This window comes from Mirounga leonina, unplaced genomic scaffold (genome assembly GCF_011800145.1).
Source record: "Mirounga leonina isolate KUSES-001 unplaced genomic scaffold, KU_Mleo_1.0 Mir_108, whole genome shotgun sequence".
In the NCBI taxonomy this organism is placed as follows: Eukaryota; Metazoa; Chordata; class Mammalia; order Carnivora; family Phocidae; genus Mirounga; species Mirounga leonina.
The window spans coordinates 3,989,709-4,009,409 of NW_023270237.1; the positions used below are offsets into that span (position 1 = coordinate 3,989,709).

General features: G+C 43.9%; 1 protein-coding gene across 4 annotated transcripts in view; it reads left to right on the plus strand.

Moving 5' to 3' along the window:
- LOC118019569 (AT-rich interactive domain-containing protein 5B) overlaps window positions 1-7,210 on the plus strand; it is a 179,538-nt gene extending 172,328 nt beyond the window's left edge. For all 4 annotated transcript variants that reach the window (XM_035018913.1, XM_035018920.1, XM_035018930.1 and 1 more), the window contains one exon: window positions 1,017-7,210. In XM_035018913.1, the coding sequence (XP_034874804.1) occupies window positions 1,017-3,188 (2,172 nt within the window). In that variant the 3' untranslated portion in view covers window positions 3,189-7,210. The remainder of the gene's footprint in view (window positions 1-1,016) is intronic.
- The last annotated feature ends 12,491 nt before the right edge of the window (window positions 7,211-19,701 follow it).

Genomic DNA, 19,701 nt, shown 5'->3' on the forward strand with positions numbered 1-19,701 from the left:
GGTGGGGGCAGGGCTTGGGGGAGAAGACCAGCTCGATACGACTGTTTAGTGACTGTTCTCTAGGACATGTCAGGACAGCGTGACAGTTTTGAAAGGGCCTGTCAGCCAGCTGGGTCACAGATGGAAAGTTAAAATGACCTTCTAAGGTCAAACTTTGCACAGCTACATAATGCAATGAATGGGTCAAATTGTGCCCACAACTTCAGTCAATAGGGACACATAAAGAGCATCCATCTCATTGACTACAACATATTCCAGTGAGCAGAAAAGCTGTATTTGGGGCGGTGCTCACTGCCTGCATTTTGATGACTTCATTTTTAGCTTTAATAGAAATGTAGTTTGCTGCAGCCTAGAAGGACTTCGAGTCCCTCTGTCCCTCAGGTAGACAGGCTGGTGTTGCATCTGCATAATTTTCCAGTATTTTAGCATTTTCTGCATGTCATATGGCGCTGAGTAGAAATTAACACTTACGCATTGCTAATTTTATGCATCGTACTGAACACATTGGGATGGGATTTGCTCTCTCAGAGAAAGGCAAGGGGTTCTAGTAAGTTTGTTGCTTGTTGTTGACATGGGGTTGGTTGGTTTTTGAAAGAGAGATGCTTAAAAAAAAAAAAAAAAATCTTTCTCCAAAGTGTCATAAAGCACAACATGTAATTTAAAACCCATTTGCATAATTGACTGATTTGACAAGAAAACAACCTCAGAATTAAACTATATATTAGAATCAAGGAGTGATAAGATTGCATACCGTCAGTACAGAACACTTTGCTATTTTGATAGGTGTCTCACAAGGGACTTTGAGCGAATATGCATTTCTACCCTAATGTTTCCATAATTTAGATTTCTTTGTTTAGAGCTGTGATTGGGGGGTAATAAAGCTTTACAGAAACTCCCTGAGCTGATTGACAAGCCTGTTTTCAAAGAAAAACTGCTGCGTGTAATATTTTGTTTCATAGCAAAATGTGTCAATGCATTTGGCTTCCTTCTGACTGCCTTTTGAAATATTTTATCAGGTTTCATCAGAGCCAGAGAAGGAACAAGAGACTTTAAATCAGAAGAGCATCACTGAGCCTCTCCCAGCAGCAGACATGAAGAAAAAGATGGAAGGGTACCAGGATTTTGCAGCGAGGCCCCTGGGGTCTAGAGCAGACCCAGAAAAGGACAACGACACAGATCAGGGTGCCAACAGTGAGAAGGTGGCAGAGAAGGTGGCAGAGAAGGAGCCTGCTCCTCCGCTCCCGAGTGCCCCTGCGGCCCCTGAAAGGGGTCCGGCCCTGGTGCCGGGGGCTGGCAAACAGTGCCTCACCTCTCCCAGTGCTCTTGTGGACTCAAAACAAGACCCCCAGCCCTGCTGTTTTACCGAGAGCCCCGAAAGTGAACTCCAAGAAGCACCCTTCCCTGGCTTCACCACCACGCAGCCCCCCCTGGCCAACCAGAGCGAGCTGGAGGATGACAAGCTGCCCGCCATGGCGGACTACATCGCCAACTGCACCGTGAAGGTGGACCAGCTGGGCAGCGAAGACATCCACAATGCGCTCAAGCAGACCCCGAAGGTCCTCGTGGTTCAGTCATTTGACATGTTCAAAGACAAAGACTTGACTGGGCCCATGAATGAGAACCATGGACTTAATTACACCCCTCTGCTCTACTCGAGGGGCAACCCGGGCATCATGTCCCCACTGGCCAAGAAGAAACTTCTGTCCCAAGTGAGTGGGGCCAGCCTCTCCAGCAGCTACCCCTATGGCTCCCCACCCCCTTTGATCAGCAAAAAGAAACTGATGGCCAGGGATGACCTGTGTTCGGGTCTGTCCCAGGCCCACCACGGCCAGGGTACTGACCACATGGCGGTCAGCCGGCCCTCGGTGATTCAGCACGTCCAGAGTTTCAGAAGCAAGCCGGCGGAGGAGAGGAAGAGCATCAGTGACATTTTTAAGCACGACAAGCTGGGTCGATCGGACCCCCACCGCTGCAGTTTCTCCAAGCACCACCTCAGCCCCCTTGCTGACTCCTATGTCCTGAAGCAAGACATCCAGGAGGGCAAGGAGAAGCTCCTAGAGAGAAGGGCGCTGCCCCACTCCCACATGCCCAGCTTCCTGGCCGACTTCTACTCGTCTCCTCACCTGCACAGCCTATACCGACACACGGAGCACCATCTTCACAACGAGCAGACATCCAAGTACGCCTGCAGGGACATGTACAGGGAAGCGGAAAACAGTTCCTTTCCTTCCCACAAACACCAGGAGAAGCTCCACGTGAATTATCTCGCGTCGCTGCATCTGCAAGACAAGAAGGCGGCGGCGGCGGAAGCCCCCACGGACGACCAGCCCACGGATCTGAGCCTTCCCAAGAACCTGCACAAACCCACGGGCAAGGTCCTGGGCCTGGCGCACGCGGCCCCGGGGCCCCAGGAGAGCAAAGGCGTCTCCCAGTTCCAGGTCATGAACAGCCAGGCTCGGGACTGCCCCCCCAAGGCCTGCCGGGTTTCGCCCATGACCGCGTCGGCCCCGAAAAAGTACGCCGAGTCGCTGTCGCGGTCGGGGAAGCCTCAGCACGCGAGGCTGGAGAACTTCAGGAAGATCGAGGGCATGGTCCACCCGGTCCTGCAGCGCAAAGCCAGCCCTCAGAACATTGGGGCCGCGCGGCCCATCAAGCGCAGCCTGGAGGACCTGGACCTGGTGATCGCCGGGAAGAAGGCCCGGGCCGTGTCTCCCCTGGACGCGTCCAAGGAGGCCGGTGGGAAGGAGAAGGCGGCCTCGGAGCCGGAGAGCGACGGCAGCAAGGCGGCGCCCGGCGGCCGTGCGGCGGGGGGCGCCCCGGAAGGCCCCAAGCTTCCGCTCTCCTCCCCCATCTTCCCAGGTCTGTATTCGGGGAGCCTGTGCGGCTCGGGCCTCAACTCCAGGCTCCCGGCCGGCTATTCGCACTCGCTGCAGTACTTGAAAAACCAGACCGTGCTTTCTCCACTCATGCAGCCCCTGGCTTTCCACTCGCTGGTGATGCAGAGGGGGATTTTTACATCGCCGACAAATTCTCAGCAGCTTTACAGACACTTGGCCGCGGCCACCCCCGTAGGAAGTTCGTACGGGGACCTTTTGCACAACAGCATCTACCCTTTGGCTGCTATAAATCCTCAAGCTGCCTTCCCCTCTTCTCAGCTGTCGTCCGTACACCCCAGTACAAAACTGTAAGCCCAGCTCTGCGCGGCGTCCGGCGCGGCGTGCCTAACGGAGCTTCCCTCCCAGCCCTGGGGGGGGCGGCTTGGAGAATTAGAAGGCAGAATTTCTTCTAATCCGGGGGAGGTGAGATCAGCCCCAGCCACAGGGGCCGCGAAGGGGAGGTGAACATACCTGATTTTTCTGGGACGACTCCAGCCTTGGCTGGTCAGTCTTGAGCTCCTTCCAACACAGATGCCCTTGCACCGAGATGGGTCGCTTGGCACGAGGGTCTCGTGAAGGGATGTATGCGTGTCCGGGAAGAATTTAGAAGACCCCGTCTTGAGTTGCGATGGTCAGGAACAATCTGGGCAGAAAAAAAAAAAAAAAAAAAAAAGAATGGGGGGGGCAGGCATTTCACAGGAAGGGGCAAGGAAGACTGGCAAGCGTTTGCCAAGGGATGCCCCTCTTTTCCTAAAACTCTCCAAGGTTCAATCAATGCAATGTATAGTGGAACTTCAATAGGTCTTTCATTTTGACACTATTAAACAATCCAGAGAAGTAAACACTGTTAAAATGACTGTATATATTTGCTTCTTAAAACTACCCGTATCACTGTTTGCTCACCTAATTTATATACAGGTAGTTCCATTTTCTCCCAGTTCCTTCTTGTCCTTTTTTTTTTTTTTTTTTTAATTAAACAGTATCGCTTTTGTTTGCAGGTCTTTTTTTGTTTTGTTTTGTTTTGTTTTGTTTTGTTTTCAAGGCTGACTGACTGTCCTAGTTGTTGATGTGTGTTTGTAATTTTTCCACATCTTATCATTTTGAGCAGCTTTGGGTGGTAAAGTTATTGTTTACAAATTGAAGCAACTGATTCTAGTGGAACAAATGAAAAAGAAACAGTTGAGCACACAATAGTGCAAAGAATGTTCCTTTGCAGATCCGCAACTTAAGGATTTTGTTCCTCATAAATGGCATAGTTGAAAGAGCTTATACACTGCTTACCCGGCCAAATGCTTTGCTTTGAAGTATTGGGTTATGTGAAAATATCGAGCATTGTACTTACCTTATCTAGGCTGTGAAACTGTCCTACATACCAGAGGAATCATAAAAACAAAAACCTCACTGGCAGCAAGCTGCTGAATAACAAGAGTCTAGAGGACATATTTGTGGGCTGCACAGATATTTTAGGAATTTCAGAAATTAGAACAGAAGCCAAAATGATTTACATTGGTGTTGGCACTGATCCCTTTAAACAGTGTGGGAAAGGGGGTTGGGAAGAAGATGGAGCTCGACTATCCGGAAGAGAACGAGCGGCTGGAGGCCCGGGCACCAGATACCTTCCCTGGGCTGTGGTCTTTTGAGTAATAGGTAGTCACGTTGCCTTCATCGAGTTGGTCTCTTGTTGTTCCCAAGAAGAACCTCCCAGGCCACATCTTTGGGGAGAATTGGTATGCTGGATTACCCGTTTCAAATGAAAGTCATCTTCTTTGGGTTTATGGGGCGTTAGATTTGGGTGGATGCGCGCCCCCTTGGTGGCGTGCGTCATGTCTTTAACCACCTGGCAATACGTTGGTCCACTTTATGATTTCTTTTGCCATTGGAAGAAACGGTCAAGTTGTTCACGCAGTCAAAAGATGTGCAGAGTGTGTATTGTCATTCTTGCCACATTATTCCATTCGCTGCTGAGCTGTAACATCAAGGTGGATGCATTTTCTAAGTGTGTTGAAAGTCCATCGATACAGAGTGGATTTTCTTTCCAAGTCCCATCCCTGCTGATACGACTGCTTTGAAGAACTCCCCAGCCAACCCTCCCCTCCCCCAACACTCCCAGTAGACATTAGAACCATAGTTAGCCAGTCTTTTACCTCTGAGATATTTAATTCTATGAAAATTGATGACAGTTTTCAACTTCTAAGTAGGTAACTCGACTGCAAAATAATCACAACTGATAAACAATGACACTGCGGCTCTTACACAAAGCCATGCATGCCGTGCATTTGTATTGAAATGTCTCCATGATATGAAGCCAAATATTCAATGTAACATACTTAATATCCAAAGGTGGAAACAAAAGAATGTAGAGATCTAGTGTTAAGAGTTCATTTGCTTCAATTAATTATTTACCTTCCTGTGGAATTTCACGTATATATATATATTTACATATATATATATATTTAATAGAACCATAGATAGACTAGTAGAATATAGATTATAAATGTGTAAGTGCAGATTATCCTGCTATTGCACAAGATAGAGGGGGAAAGAGATCTCAATTCTAGCTGGCCGAATGGCTAGCCAGGACACCTAGAAGAAAGTTGCACTAGATGAATGATCGCAGAATCAGACGACATGGAAGAACACGGAATCTCCAGTGTTTCTGCAGCAGACATGGGCTAGATTGTGCATGGTTTCTAGGAGTTTGTTTCTCCAAGAAATGGGGGCCCGCTTGTCCCTGGTGGAGCTCACCTATCCATTTGGAATATGGGCATTTGTTTTCCCCGCTACAGTGATTTCAGTCTGGTTTCATCATGTTGGAATTTGATCACACCATTTTTCAAACAATGTTAACATAGTCCAGCTTTTGTTTTTCTCATCTCTTCCGAGAGGAGACTCACTGTTTCTGTCTGAGGAAGCTCATACCCTCAGCAAAACATCAGGACAAATAAAGAGAAATGGGGGTATACATTCCCAACAGAAGCAGTGTGTTATTTGTTTTAAAACTCCGAACAGAGATCTTGGAAATCTTTCAAAAAGACCATTGAATTCTTCATTGGCTGAGAACTACATTTTTAAAAGTCTTAAATGGGGCTTTGTTTGCATTGTTTGAGTTCAAGGGGCCTTATTATTGAATGGAATTGCACAAGCCTTTCTTTGTGCAATCAAACCATTGTTATTGGTAGTTTAGTAAAGGAAACTGTGGAATCTAATTGGCAATGGAGTCATAAATCTATTTACTGAGCGTGGCTTCCAAGAAATGTTGCAATTCAAAATAGCACTAAGTCCGTGATTTACTGGAGATTTGGAGATTCTAAATAATATTGAAAAAAAAAAAAAAAAACCTTTCCATGCAACTTCTGGTTTAACTTTTGGCAACTCAAAAAAACCAAAAAAAAAAAAAAACAAAAAAACAACAACAAAAAAGAAACAACACAAAAAACCACCCCAGCCCAACTGAGTTTCAGAATTAAGTATTCTTCTAGTAAGTGATTGGAACTTGTAGTATTTGCCACAGGACTGACTTATTTATTTACTAGCTAGAAGCTCTTCAGTTCACTTGTTTATCAGGGCATATACAGAAGGGTTTGTTAAAACTCAGTGTTGACTTTACAACTTTCCGACCTGGTGCATGAATTCTCAAGTACTGTATTGCAGTGTGTTGGTGTGTCTGATGGAAATTTCAAGGTGATCCCACAAAAATATTTTATGTAGTGTGCCTTCAAGGAGAACCATTTCTTTCTCTTCACTCGTTGTCCCACAGTCACATTTGGTGGTGGTCAGCCAAGTCCCATCTGGTCCAGTGTCACTCTTGTCCCAGTTTTAAAGAGAAATGGGAACAAGTTTGCCCTGGTGAGACCCACACCATTGCAATGATTATCTTGAGCACTTAAATCCCAGTGTTGGCTGTTGATGTATTTGATACTCTGCTTGTCTCCCCATGGTTGAAATATGTCTGAAAAATAGCAGCATAATCTCTCGGCTGTTTATACTTTTTTAAACTTTCCTGTGTTGTAAATATTGTATACTTTTGGTGATTCCAGCTATGTAACCTCTATGCTCTGTAAGGTGATTATTTGTATATAGCAACATGGCCCAGTGATATTACATAGTTTCCCAATGGAGAGGTTATTGAGTAACCTTTGCATTCGTTTAAACACTACCAGAAGAATGCTGAGCCAAACTATAAACACTCAATTTTGTATGTTTTCCAAATTGTACTTATTACTGCTTTTGATACTGTATTACGTGCCAATAGTTTCCCAATCACATAGCAGGCAAGAGATATTTTGTACTTTTTGATCCACTGTAATATTTAATAAAAAATGTTACTATCTGTTTCCTTTTGGGTGTGAACAATCTGTTAGCTCTTCCTGAGGAGTCCCAGAGCCTCACAAGGGTTCTTTCCACCCCATTGTCTCCAAAGTGGATCACAGCAGCAATGATGAAGATGGTGGTGGCAGTGATGGTGAGGATGGTGTCTTTAGTTTGTTGAGAGCCCTCTGGGTGCCCAGCTGGCATCCAGTATCTTTAGTCTTCACAATCCTGCGTGAATACAGGTATGCCCATTTTACTGATGAGAAAACTACAGCTTAGAGAGGTAAATCAACTCACGCCAGATCACCTGACTAACAAACCGCAGAGTCGGGAATTGAACCCAGAGCTCTTAAGTCTATGACTTCCTTTGTATGCCACAGTCCTCTCCTGGCAGGTAACAGAAGTCACTCTCTGTTTACTTGGTCCACAAAGATTTACTCATGCCTCAGTTGCCAGGCATAATGTTAGGAACTGGGAATATAATGGTGAGGAAAAGATAAATATTTTCTCTGGAGCATATATATCTTATGAGAAAGAGCTGATCAAGTAGTCACCCATATAAATACAAAACCTCACCCTGACCTAGTTCCGGGGGAGAGGAGGGTGGTAACTAAAGTGATACATGAAGAGGAAGTGGTGACTAAACTGACATGTGAAGGATGAGTAGGAGTTGATCAGGTGAGAGGGAATCAGGAAAAGAGGAGTCCAAACACAGGGCACCACATGTGCAAAGGCCCTGTGGCAGAAACAAGTTTGGCTTATCATAGGAATCCAAAAAAGAGAGAGAGAAAGACCGACCTGTGTGACAGAAGCATGATTTACAAGGTCCAGGGAATGAGGTTGAAGTGAGGTGAGAGAGTATAACAGGGGCCAGCTGAGTAGGGCTAACAGACCAGGCTGAGCATTTTGGTCTTTTTCCTTAGAAAAGGTTGAAGCAGGGAGGTAACTTGTTCAGATTTCTTTCAGTGTCACTTTCTGGCTGCTGTGGAAAGGCAGACTGAGAGCAGTCTAATACCAAGATGGTGGTCATTTCATCTGGGGAGGTGGAGTGGTAGAGTGGACACAGTTCAGAGGTACTTAGAAGAGTGAAGAGACTTAGCAGTGGATTCAATGGGACAATTGATGGCTATTCAGGAAGGGCTCAGAAGCTGGGAGAGCAGCATGTTCTGACACCTGATGAGGATGGACAGAGTTCTGACCATCCATCCCCTTAATCCTCTGCCTCCGGGCTTCCCCCTGGTTTTGCTCAGCTTACTATTAGTTGAAGTAATCATGAAGTAGTACCCTGGGTGCTCCCTTCTTACTGGGTCCCAGAGATTGGCACAAGGTAGAGGTTGGACAGACTTTGGTGGGGGTCTTGTTTTACAACCCACACCATCTGGTCAGGCTGGACTTGGAATAGACAGGAGAGAGTAAGCTGCAAGCAAGCATGTCACCACAACTCTTGGGGAAAACAGATGGATATTCTGATAAAAGACACTAGATGCTTTTTCTTACCAGGAAAAGGACTTCAGGAATTGCAGCAACATATCCTGGGCTTCACCCTCTTCTTGCTGGCTATCATCCCTTTGTAAATCCAAACACTCCAGCCCGGGTAGGACCCCTTGCCCTCTGGTCTCCTAGCCTTCACTCTGATTCACATGGATTTCACGGATCATGTGAATTGCTATGAGAACATCAAAAAAATGTTCTTCCATCTATGACACATTCAGCATTTATAGATCTGATACTTGAATCATACACAACAGGAAACATCATGATAAGTTATCTATTTTTACCAGGCCGGGCTGGCAAATACCGTTGGGAAGGAGGGTGCTTTTGCTAAAGATGTCACTCATAGTGCAAAAGCAATGAAAATGCCCAGTGATTTATTCTAGGAAAGTGGCCAAAGTTGACAAATGTTTAAGGGCTGATAGTGACCAGGAAGTGGGTGATCATTTACATCAACAAGTATATAAGTGGCAGGAGGTGGGGAGTGGGGTGAGAGTGACCTCTGGCCAGGAGTAATGTGAAAGAAATCTTAGCCCTCAAGGTTGGCCTAAATCACATTAATTTGGGCTTTGCTAATTCAGAATTTCTGAATTTTGGAATCTCCTGGCTAAGTCCTAGGATAAAAAAACATTCCAAAGTATTTGTTTAACCTGCTTAAAAGAACAAACTATTTTTAATCATGCTAGCCATAACCCTAGGCATTCAGCCAACCGAGTAAGGACAAGGTGATCTGTTCCCTGAGGCATCTATACAACAACTACTACTATTTTAATTATTGTTGAAACTCTCTCCAGAACAGAGCTGTCCAGTGGAACTTCCTAGATGGTGGAAATGTTTTCCAATGGGGTAGCTAGTGGGCAGTGTGGCTACTGAGCCCTTGAAATGTGCCTCATGGGATGGAGGAACTGACTCTTCAATTCTATTTCATTTTTATTTATTTAAATTTAAATAGCCACCTGTGGCTAGTGGTTCCTACATTGAACAGTACAGCGCCAGAAGGTCCAGCTGGTCAGTGTGCAAGTACAGATACAGACCCTGTTGTAGTCAGGTCAGTATCTGCAGGCAGACTTTAACACAAACACGAAAGCAGAGGCGCCTGGGTGGCTCAGTTAAGTGTCTGCCTTCGGCTCAGGTCATGGTCTCAGGGTCCTGGGATCGAGCCCCTCATTGGGCTCCCTGCTCAGCGGGGAGCCTGCTTCTTCCTCTCCTCCCCACTTGGGCTCTCTCTCACTATCTCTGTCACTATCTCTGTCTCTCTCTCTCAAATAAATAAATAATCTAAAAAAAATCACTAAAGCAGACAACATTAAGTCTCTTCTTGGCAAAATTCCATTCATCAGTTAGGGGTGGCTATAGATTTAACACTATTTTTCACTCAGGATTAACATATCATAGGCTTTTAAATACTCAACCAAATGAGCAAATAAATCATTAAGAACACATCAAGAAAGAAGTCTCCAATTATGCCATTTTGTCATCAAGTCCTGCTTTTTCTCTTCAATCGGATTGTGTAAGGCTGGAACGCGACTTCCAGAAAGTCTCTGCCATGTTGGTGCGGCCACACTGCTTCCCTCTGTGGGAACAGGATCTTTAACTCTGGAGTCGAGGAGAGGATTCAGCAGCATGAGGGAGGAGATCAAGTGGGGAGAGGCAGCCCCAGGGACCAAGCGTGGAGGACTCCATGACAAAATATGTTCAGTGTCCCAGGCCTTGTACTTCAAACCTGGGTGTGTCACTTTATTTTTCCTTTCCACACAGTGACAACAACTAACCACACAGAGTGACAACTCCGTTATGTGACGGACACTGCTTTACGTGTTTTGTTCTGTTCGTCTGTTTGTCTTTTGGTATTGATTCATTTGATCCTCAAGCATCCCGTGATGTAGATACTGTATTTATTCCTATTTTCTAGTTGAGGAAAACAAGGCCGTAACTGAGCATTTGATGACCAGTCGAAACGTGCAGTGCCTACCCTGATTTACCAGAAGACTCTTTCCGAGTTTTTCTTATTGTGTCCATCTTTTTTTCCCACCACCCTGACTCAGAAATTCAAGTGGTCAGCCAAAAATGTCACATAACACCCTAAAGTTGTTTGTCAATTAATGAGGCAAAAAAGAGAGAAGGCACCAAGAAATAGTATTAGGAAAGAGAAAGAAGTAGACTTTAAATTATTAGAGAATAGCATTAACTTTAAGCCTCTACATTGGAAAAGTTAGATGAAAGGAGCTATTTTCTACAAAAATAGACATTAACAAAAATTTCCCAAGAGAGAAAAAAAAAACCTCCAATGACAACGAAAAATTTCATCAGGAGTCAAATAGTTCTCCACAAAAAAGCACCAAGCCCAGATGGTTTTAAGAGCTTCGTCAGAGACTTGAAAAGAAGAAAAACTACTCAATACTTTTTATGGGTTTATTTTGACCTCATTACCCAAACTCAAAAAGGACAGTGAAAGGAGAAAAAAAAAAAAAAGATCAGTCTTACTTATAAACCAGATGCAACAATCCTAAGTAAAATTTCAGAATATTATAGGTTTGTTTAGATATGTATATTCATACACAAATATGTATTCTACATATATGTACACGCATAATACACTATAATGTCATTAATATTTGAAATATATTAAAAACAGTATTTTACCATTACCAAGAAGAGCTTATCCTAGAGATATAAAATTGGTGAAATATTAATAACTCTATTAATGTAATAACATGCAAAAGCTAACTGGAAGAAAGTTAAGGTGGGCACATACCTCAAACAATACACAATAATACACAGATGAATTTCAAAGAAGAAAACATGAGAGAACCATTTTATAATCCAGGAGTGGGGAAAACCATTCTATGATTCAAAATTCAGAAACTATAAAAGATGATTCTCTATGTAAAAATTAAATTTCTATATGCAAAAAATAAGCAAGTTCAAAATGCAAATTTTACATTGGTAATAAATACTGCAATTCATAAAGATCAGGAAGAAAATGAGCAAATGACAGCAAAATGTACAGGTCTTAAGTGTACAGTTCAGTGAACTTTGATAAATGTGTGCAGCCACGTGAGCATGACCAAGAACAAACTATAGTACGCCTGTATTTTGGCAGAACGTTTTTTCATGACACTTTCCGGTCAATTGACCCTGAAGGCAATCACTATCCTGATTTCTATCACCAGATTTGTTTTACTTGTTTTCAGCCCTCTTAAAAATTGAGAAAACAAAGATATTTACCATCACGTCACGGCTTTTATTTAACGTAGTACTGTATAGGTCCTTTGCACCATGGTATGACAGGGAAAGGAAATAACCGGTATAAACTTTATACCGGTTATATTATGTATATTATACATAAGGAAGAAATAAAATTGGAAAATTTCATAACAATATGATTGCTTATCCAGAAAATCCAATAATATTTACAGATAAATTATTATAATGAACAAGGGAGCTCAGCACATTTGCCAGCTATAAGATTAAAACACCCAAGTTCATAATATTTTGATCTACCAGCAACAACGGAAATGATACTTTTTTTTTTTAAGATTTTATTTATTTATTTGACAGACAGAGAGACACAGCGAGAGAGGGAACATAAGCAGGGGGAGTGGGAGGGGGAGAAGCAGGCTTCCCGCGGAGCAGGGAGTCCGATGCGGGGCTCGATCCCAGGACGCTGAGACCATGACCTGAGCCAAAGGCAGATGCTTAACGACTGAGCCACCCAGGCGCCCCAATGGAAATGATACTTAAAAAAAATTTCCTTTCAGAGTAGCAATGAAACCAAAAGTTACCTAAGAATAAATCTAACAAAATAACTTGGAAAGCAATTTGGCAAAATGTAGTCAAGTTGTAGATGTGTTTACTATAAACTCAGCGAGAACACTGCTGGCTGGATCTGGAGAACCCTCACTCTTGTACTAAAAGGAGTAAGTAGGGGGATGCTGGTTGCAACATAGGTTCCCACCACACACACAGGACCCCAGAGACACAAAACCACATAAAAATCCATTAATGAAGAATGGATAAGGAAGTATATGGATTAATATACAGTAGTTACGGGTACCTGGGTGGCTCAGTCGTTAAGCGTCTGCCTTCAGTTCAGGTCATGATCCCAGGGTCCTGGGATCGAGCCCCGCATCGGGCTCCCTGCTCTGCGGGAAGGCTGCTTCTCCTTCTCCCACTACCCCCCTGCTTGTGTTCCTGCTCTTGCTATCTCTCTCTGTCAGATAAATAAATAAAATCTTTAAAATATATATATATAGGGGCGCCTGGGTGGCTCAGTCGTTAAGCGTCTGCCTTTGGCTCAGGTCACGATCCCAGGGTCCTGGGATCAAGCCCCGCATCAGGCTCCCTGCTCTGCGGGGAGCCTGCTTCTCCCTCTCCCGCTCCCCCTGCTTGTGTTCCCTCTCCCGCTCCCCCTGCTTGTGTTCCCTCTCTCGCTGTGTCTCTCTCTGTCAAATAAATAAATAAAAAATCTTTAAAAAAAAAAAAAATATATATATATATACACAGTAGTTACAATGAATATTTTGAATATCTATGTAGCAATGTGAAGAAGTAATCAAAAACTTGATGTCGAGTGAAAAAAATTGCAAAAAAGTTCACACGGTATGGTAAGAATTAAAAACGTAAACCAATAGGGTAATACTGCTTATGAATATATTTAACGAATATATAAAGACATAAACAGAAGCACATCAACATCACGTTATTTATAGGAGGGAGGAAGGAGAATCTGTTAGGGGAGGAGGAGGCCCTTGGCGGCCTATAAAATTCACTTCTTTTTGAAATCTGGAGTGAAATGGCAAAGGTTAATATTTATTGAATTCGAGTGGAAACAAAGCAGTGATGTATTATGACATATGTTGTATATTTGGAATTATTCCTACTTCACAAAATAAATTAATTGGCACATGACGTTGCATGTGGATTTGCGGCCTCGGAGCCTCTGTTAATGCAGCTGTAAACGGGGGCTAATTAACCCAGTGCCTGGCCTCCTGTCAGGGTTGCTGGCACCATACAAGACCCCTCCATGAGCCCTGAAGTCCCGAGCGGCTGCCATCATTACCACGGCCTGCCCACTCCACGGGGCACCGCTCACGTGGAGGGCACCAAGTCCCTCCCGGGCGTCAGCCCCTTGCTGAGAGCCTCAGATGCTTTTAGCCCACGTGCCCTCATAACAACCTGGAGAGACAAGTCGATGTGGGCATAGAAAGGCTAAGCGCATGACCCAAGGCTCCTAGGGAGCAGAGTGGAAGACACAAGGTTTGATCCAGGCCCATCTCATTCCAGCGCCTCAGCTTGTGATCCCTGGGTGGCTACCTCTCAGCCCAGGCCTGTCTGCGTTCACCCAGAGATACCTCCCAACACGTGCCTGCGTGATCAAGACTCCTACCTACTTCTTCTCTTCCTACCCACCCCACCTACCTTCAGGGCAAGGTGGGATCTTTTTCCCGGTTGCCTAATAGAGGGAAGGAGGAGGGCCTGGCATCTCCTCACTAGGGCTCAGATCCGCCATAGATAGCTCGGCCCTTCAATGCGCCTCAGCCCCGGGCCTCAACAGCTCGGCCCTTCGCCTCAGGCCCAGGTGGGGCTGGCCTCCGGTTATTAGACTGGTGCCCACCGACCGAACAAGAGCACCCTTCTGCTTTTCTTTTAGAGCAAAACTTTGCAGATTGCAAGAGCATAATGGGCACGATTTCCAGCTTAGACTTCTAATCCCTGAGTGGATGGGATAATGCTGTGTGTGGAATAGCAAACGGGCCTGCCCAGAGTAGGAGGATCAGAATAGGGCAGGTGTGGGCATCCCAACTCTCTCCTGAGAAACTGAGGCTGCTGAGTAATGGGCTAGTTTCCATGAGCCAGGAGGATTCATTTACAATTCCTCCTCCGTGTGTGTGTGTGTAACCCAGGTACTATGCTCAAGTGCTCCCACATATATAATCTTCTCATAACAACCCTCCAGGGTTATGTGATTACACCTTCTTTACAGACATGGAAACTAAAACTCAGAATGTTACACAACTTGTCAAAGGTCATCTAGAGCTATTATGACAAGGCTGTAATTCAAGCCCAGACCTTCTGCTCTAAGAGCACATCTTAGACCATCAGCTCTTCTATTTCAAAGAGGCCCCAAGAGGGAAGATGTTTTGCTGTATAGTAGAAAAACATTCTACTGACTCCTTTAATTCTTGAGGTTGGGCATGCTCCCTCACTTTTTACATAACGTCCGATTCCTGAAGGATGGCTGCTCCACCCATGTGTTTAAACCAAGTCATATTCAGGAAGTAAGTCCAGCTTCCATTAATTTGGGAAGTTATTTTAGTTTAGAAGGGAACCAAGGGTCAGTGGTCTTCACCAGGTTTAACATCTTCTTAAGTAACCAGCTTAGATCGGAGATATCAATGTCAGTGGATGAAAAATGGACTTTTTGCATGCTCGGATTTGGTGACCTTGAGAGACCAATGTGTGTCGATCCTTTGTTGCAGTTCAAACAAGGCACTGAGTTCTTCATACACATTATTTCATTTTTCCATTGAAACTCCTTCTAGAGAAGGAAACTGGGGCTCAGAAAAAGTAAGTAATTGGCCCAGAGTCACCCAACTGGAGTGAGCCCTGATTGTGAACACAGGATGAATGGCTCGCGTCACAGTGCCCAGCCTCTGCCCTGAGCTGACCCAGCAGGGATTCACCTCTCAGGATTTGCACCTTTACCGCTAGGCTCTCGATGGGGGTAAATGTGAGGCCCACATCCGGGCACTTGGGCTCTCTCTGCCCGGCCTCTTGGTGACTGCTGTTTTTCAGCTTCTCCGGGTCTAGCACCCAAATTTTGGGAAGTACATCTTTGGGAAGTTCTTTTATTTATTTATTGTATATTCTTGCTCTATTGCCTCACACAGTCTGTGGCATGTTTGTCACTGGCCATTTCCTCTGTGGGCCGTGGTCCAGCCACACATCACTAACCTTCTTCCAGAACCTGGCCTTCTCCATCCTGTTTCGTGTGGATGACATGGAGGAGCGCACAGAAAGCATGAATGATGAAGTCCCTCCACCCAGCTCACACTAGGACCCATAAAATAACTTCATTGGGAAGCTAAGCCACTATGAATCTTTTAAGTTAAAGATGGAGAGTTTAAATCTCTCGCAGTTCACAAAGGCACGGAAAAACCATGGCTATCTCCTGGGTCCTAATTTATTCCATCATTAAAAAGCGACATGATTTTTATACTGAAAATAAGGCAGATATGTTATGTAATCAAAGGCAAAATTCTTCTGAGTCTTAAGAGTAGAACCAAAGACATCAAAAATACATATCTGCAGCAGGCTGCTTTAGGCTGCAATCCGGCAGATACTCTTCGGGTGGCTCCCGCGTGCCAGGCATAGTGATGAGCTCCCAATTATAGCACTGAGTAAGGCAGCACTTGTCTGTTTCTTCTGGGGCTTGAAATATAGCAAGGAAAACAGCTATGAAAGCAGGACTTCTGAGAGTGTTGAGTACTACAAGAGATCACAGTCAAAGAGCTGTGAGAGCAAGGGTAACTTCAACGAGGATTCAGGGAAGGCTTCTTGGAGGAAGTGACTTTCAAGCAGAGATCTGGGAAGTGATGAATAGGGAAATAAGATACATGAAATCTCACAAACGAGAGCATAGGGTGTTCTAGGAATCAAAAAAGAGCAGAGAGATCAGTGGCTGGGGTGGGGAAGCAGGACTTCTGGAGTAAGTACTTGAATAAGGAGGTACAAATGCCCTGACTTAGCATGATGCAACCATAGCACGACCTCCCACACAACAGGAACATCAGATATTAGTCAAATAAGTGATTTGACAAATATTACCCCTTCAGGGATAATTTACATTCTAAAAGAGAATGCCAGGCCCAGAAAACCACTGGAAAACAATATGAAACAATAAGAGAATTCAGAAATGAGTTGCAAAGTAGATATATAAAACCAATACTTGTTAGAAATTGTGGTGAAAGAAAAGATCTCATTTAAAATAGCAACCATAAAGAGTCCTATACATGAATTTAACATGTAATTTGCAGGGCTTTTATTTAAATACCCTTTAATAATCTATCAACAGACCCAAAGATGGCTTAAGACATTGAAAGACAAATAATTGTCTCTGATGGGAAGATAGCAATTCTTCCTACATTAATTTATAAATGTAATGAAATCTCAATTAAAATAGCAACTTTTTCTTTTTTTTAATTTTTTATTAACATGTAATGTATTATTTGCTTCAGGGGTACAGGTCTGTAATTCATCAGTCTTATTTTTTTTAAGATTTTATTTATTTATTTGACATAGAGACAGTGAGAGAAGGAACACAAGCAGGGGGAGTGGGAGAGGGAGAAGCAGGCTTCCCGCTGTGGGAGCCCAATGTGGGGCTCGATTCCAGGACCCTGAGATCATGACCTGAGCTGAAGGCAGATGCTTAACCAACTGAGCCACCCAGGCGCCCCCGTGATTCATCAGTCTTACATAATTCACAGCACTCACCATAGTACATACCTTCCCCAATGTCCATCACCCAGCCACCCCATCCCTCCCACCTCCCTCCACTCCAGCAACCCTCAGTTTGTTTCCTGAGATTAAGAGTCTCTTGGGGTTTGTCTCCCTCTCTGGTTTCATCTTGTTTCATTTTTCCCTCCCTTACCCTATGATCCTCTGTCTTGTTTCTCAAAATCCTCATATCAGTGAGATCATATGATACTTATCTTTCTCTGATTGACTTATTTTGCTTAGCATAATACCCTCTAGTTCCATCCACATCACTGCAAATGGCAAGATTTCAATTTTTTTTTTTTTAAGATTATTTATTTATTTATTTGACAGAGACAGTGAGAGCAGGAACACAAGCAGGGGCAGAGGGAGAGGGAGAAGCAGGCTTCCTGCCGAGCAGGGAGCCCAATGCAGGGCTCAATCCCAGGACCCCGGGATCATGACCTGAGCCGAAGGCAGACGCTTAATGACTGAGCCACCCAGGCACCCAAGATTTCAATTTTTGATGGCTGCATAATATTCCATATATATTTACCACATCTTCTTTATCCATTCATCTGTTGATGGACATCTTGGCTCTTTCCATAGTTTGACTATTTTGGACATTGCTGCTATAAACATTGGGGTGCATGTGCCCTTCGAGATCACTACATTTGTATCTTTGGGGTAAATACCCAGTAGTGCAATTGCTGGGTTGTAGGGTAGCTCTAAAATAGCAATTTTTAACTTAACAAAATGATATTTAAATTTTTTTTGTGTGAAACAGATGTTTAAGATTAATCAGAAAACTTCTTAAAAATAAAAGACAAGAACTAGCCCAGGTTGATGCCAAAATCGTTTTAAAGCTACAATAATGAAAATAGTGCATTATGAGACAAAAATAGATCAATGAATAAGAATGAAGGGTCCATAAATGAAACCAAATTCATATGGAAACTTGATGTTTGAAATGGTAACACTTCAAAATATCAAGGAGAAGGTGATTAGTCAATAAACGGTATTGGAGAAAGGGGCTAACTGGAAAGAAAAATAAAGCTGGGTCTCTACCTCATTTATTATACTAATACCAATTCCAGATGGATCAAAGATTCAAATGTAAAAAAGAAACTATATGAATTATTCTGGAAGAATAAATGACTGAGTTCATACACCAGGAATACAGAAGGCCTTGCTAAGTAGGGCTCAAAACCCAGGAACCATACAGGAAATGACTGATACGTTTGACTCTATACAAACTGGAATTTTGGGGGTAAAATATACCATAAACCGAGAGAAAAGACAAATGACAAGCTGGGAAAATATTTAACTTATGTGACAGGAAAAGGGCTCATTTCTTTCATTTTTAAAAAGTTCATGCAAATAAAATAGAGAAATGACAAACAATGGCCACCAGCAGTCAATACCAAAAAAATGAAATAAAAAGTAGTCAGTCAATATGAAAATATGCTCAACATTACTCATAAGTAAACGCATGCAAATGAAATGGCAACAAGAGACTTCTGAACTCAGATTGTGAGAAAGTAAAGTGAGGAGGCCCATTCTGAGAAGACTGGAGAGGCGAGCTCAGGTAGACTCTGAGCCGTGGGGAGGGTGAGCCACTGGTCCGTTGCTGGAAGGACACTTGGCAAAATCTGATTTTTTTTTTAATAGTAAAACAAATGAGTTTTGGTTTTTTTATATTTTTAAAAAATTTTTATTATGTTATGTTAGTCACCATACATTATATTATTAGTTTTTGATGCAGTGTTCCATGATTCATTGTTTGCGTATAACACCCAGTGCTCCATTCAGTACGTGCCCTCTTTATACCCATCACAGGCTAACCCATCCCCCATCCCCCCTCTCCTCTAGAACCCTCAGTTTGTTTCTCAGAGTCCATAGTCTTTCATGGTTCGTCTCCCCCTCCGATTCCTCCCCCTTCATTCTTCCCCTCCTGCTATCTTCTTTTTTTAAACATATGATGTATGATTTGTTTCAGAGGTACAGGTCTGTGATTCAATAGTCTTACACAATTCACAGCACTCACCATAGCACATACCCTCCCCAATGTTTATCACCCAGCCACCCCATCCCTCCCACCCCCCACCACTCCAGCAACCCTCAGTTTGTTTCCTGAGATTAAGAATTCTTCATATCAGTGAGATCATATGATACATGTCTTTCTCTGATTGACTTATTTTGCTCAGCATAATACCCTCCAGTTCCATCCAAGGTACTATGATAGACCAAATGTTTGTGTCTTCCCCACATTCCCTTCAGTCCTAACCCCATAATGTGATGGTATTAGGAGGTGGGGACTTTGGGGGTGATCAGGTCATGAGGGTGGAGCCCTGTGAATGGGATCAGCACCCTTATAGAAGAGACACCAGAGAGTTCCCTCGGCCCTCCCACTGCATGAGGACACAAAGCAAAGACGGCCATCTATGAGCCAGGAAGGGGTTCTCACCAGGCACACAATCTCCTGGCACCTTAACTTTGGACTTCCCAGCTTCCAGAACTGTAAGAAATAAATTTCTGCGATTTA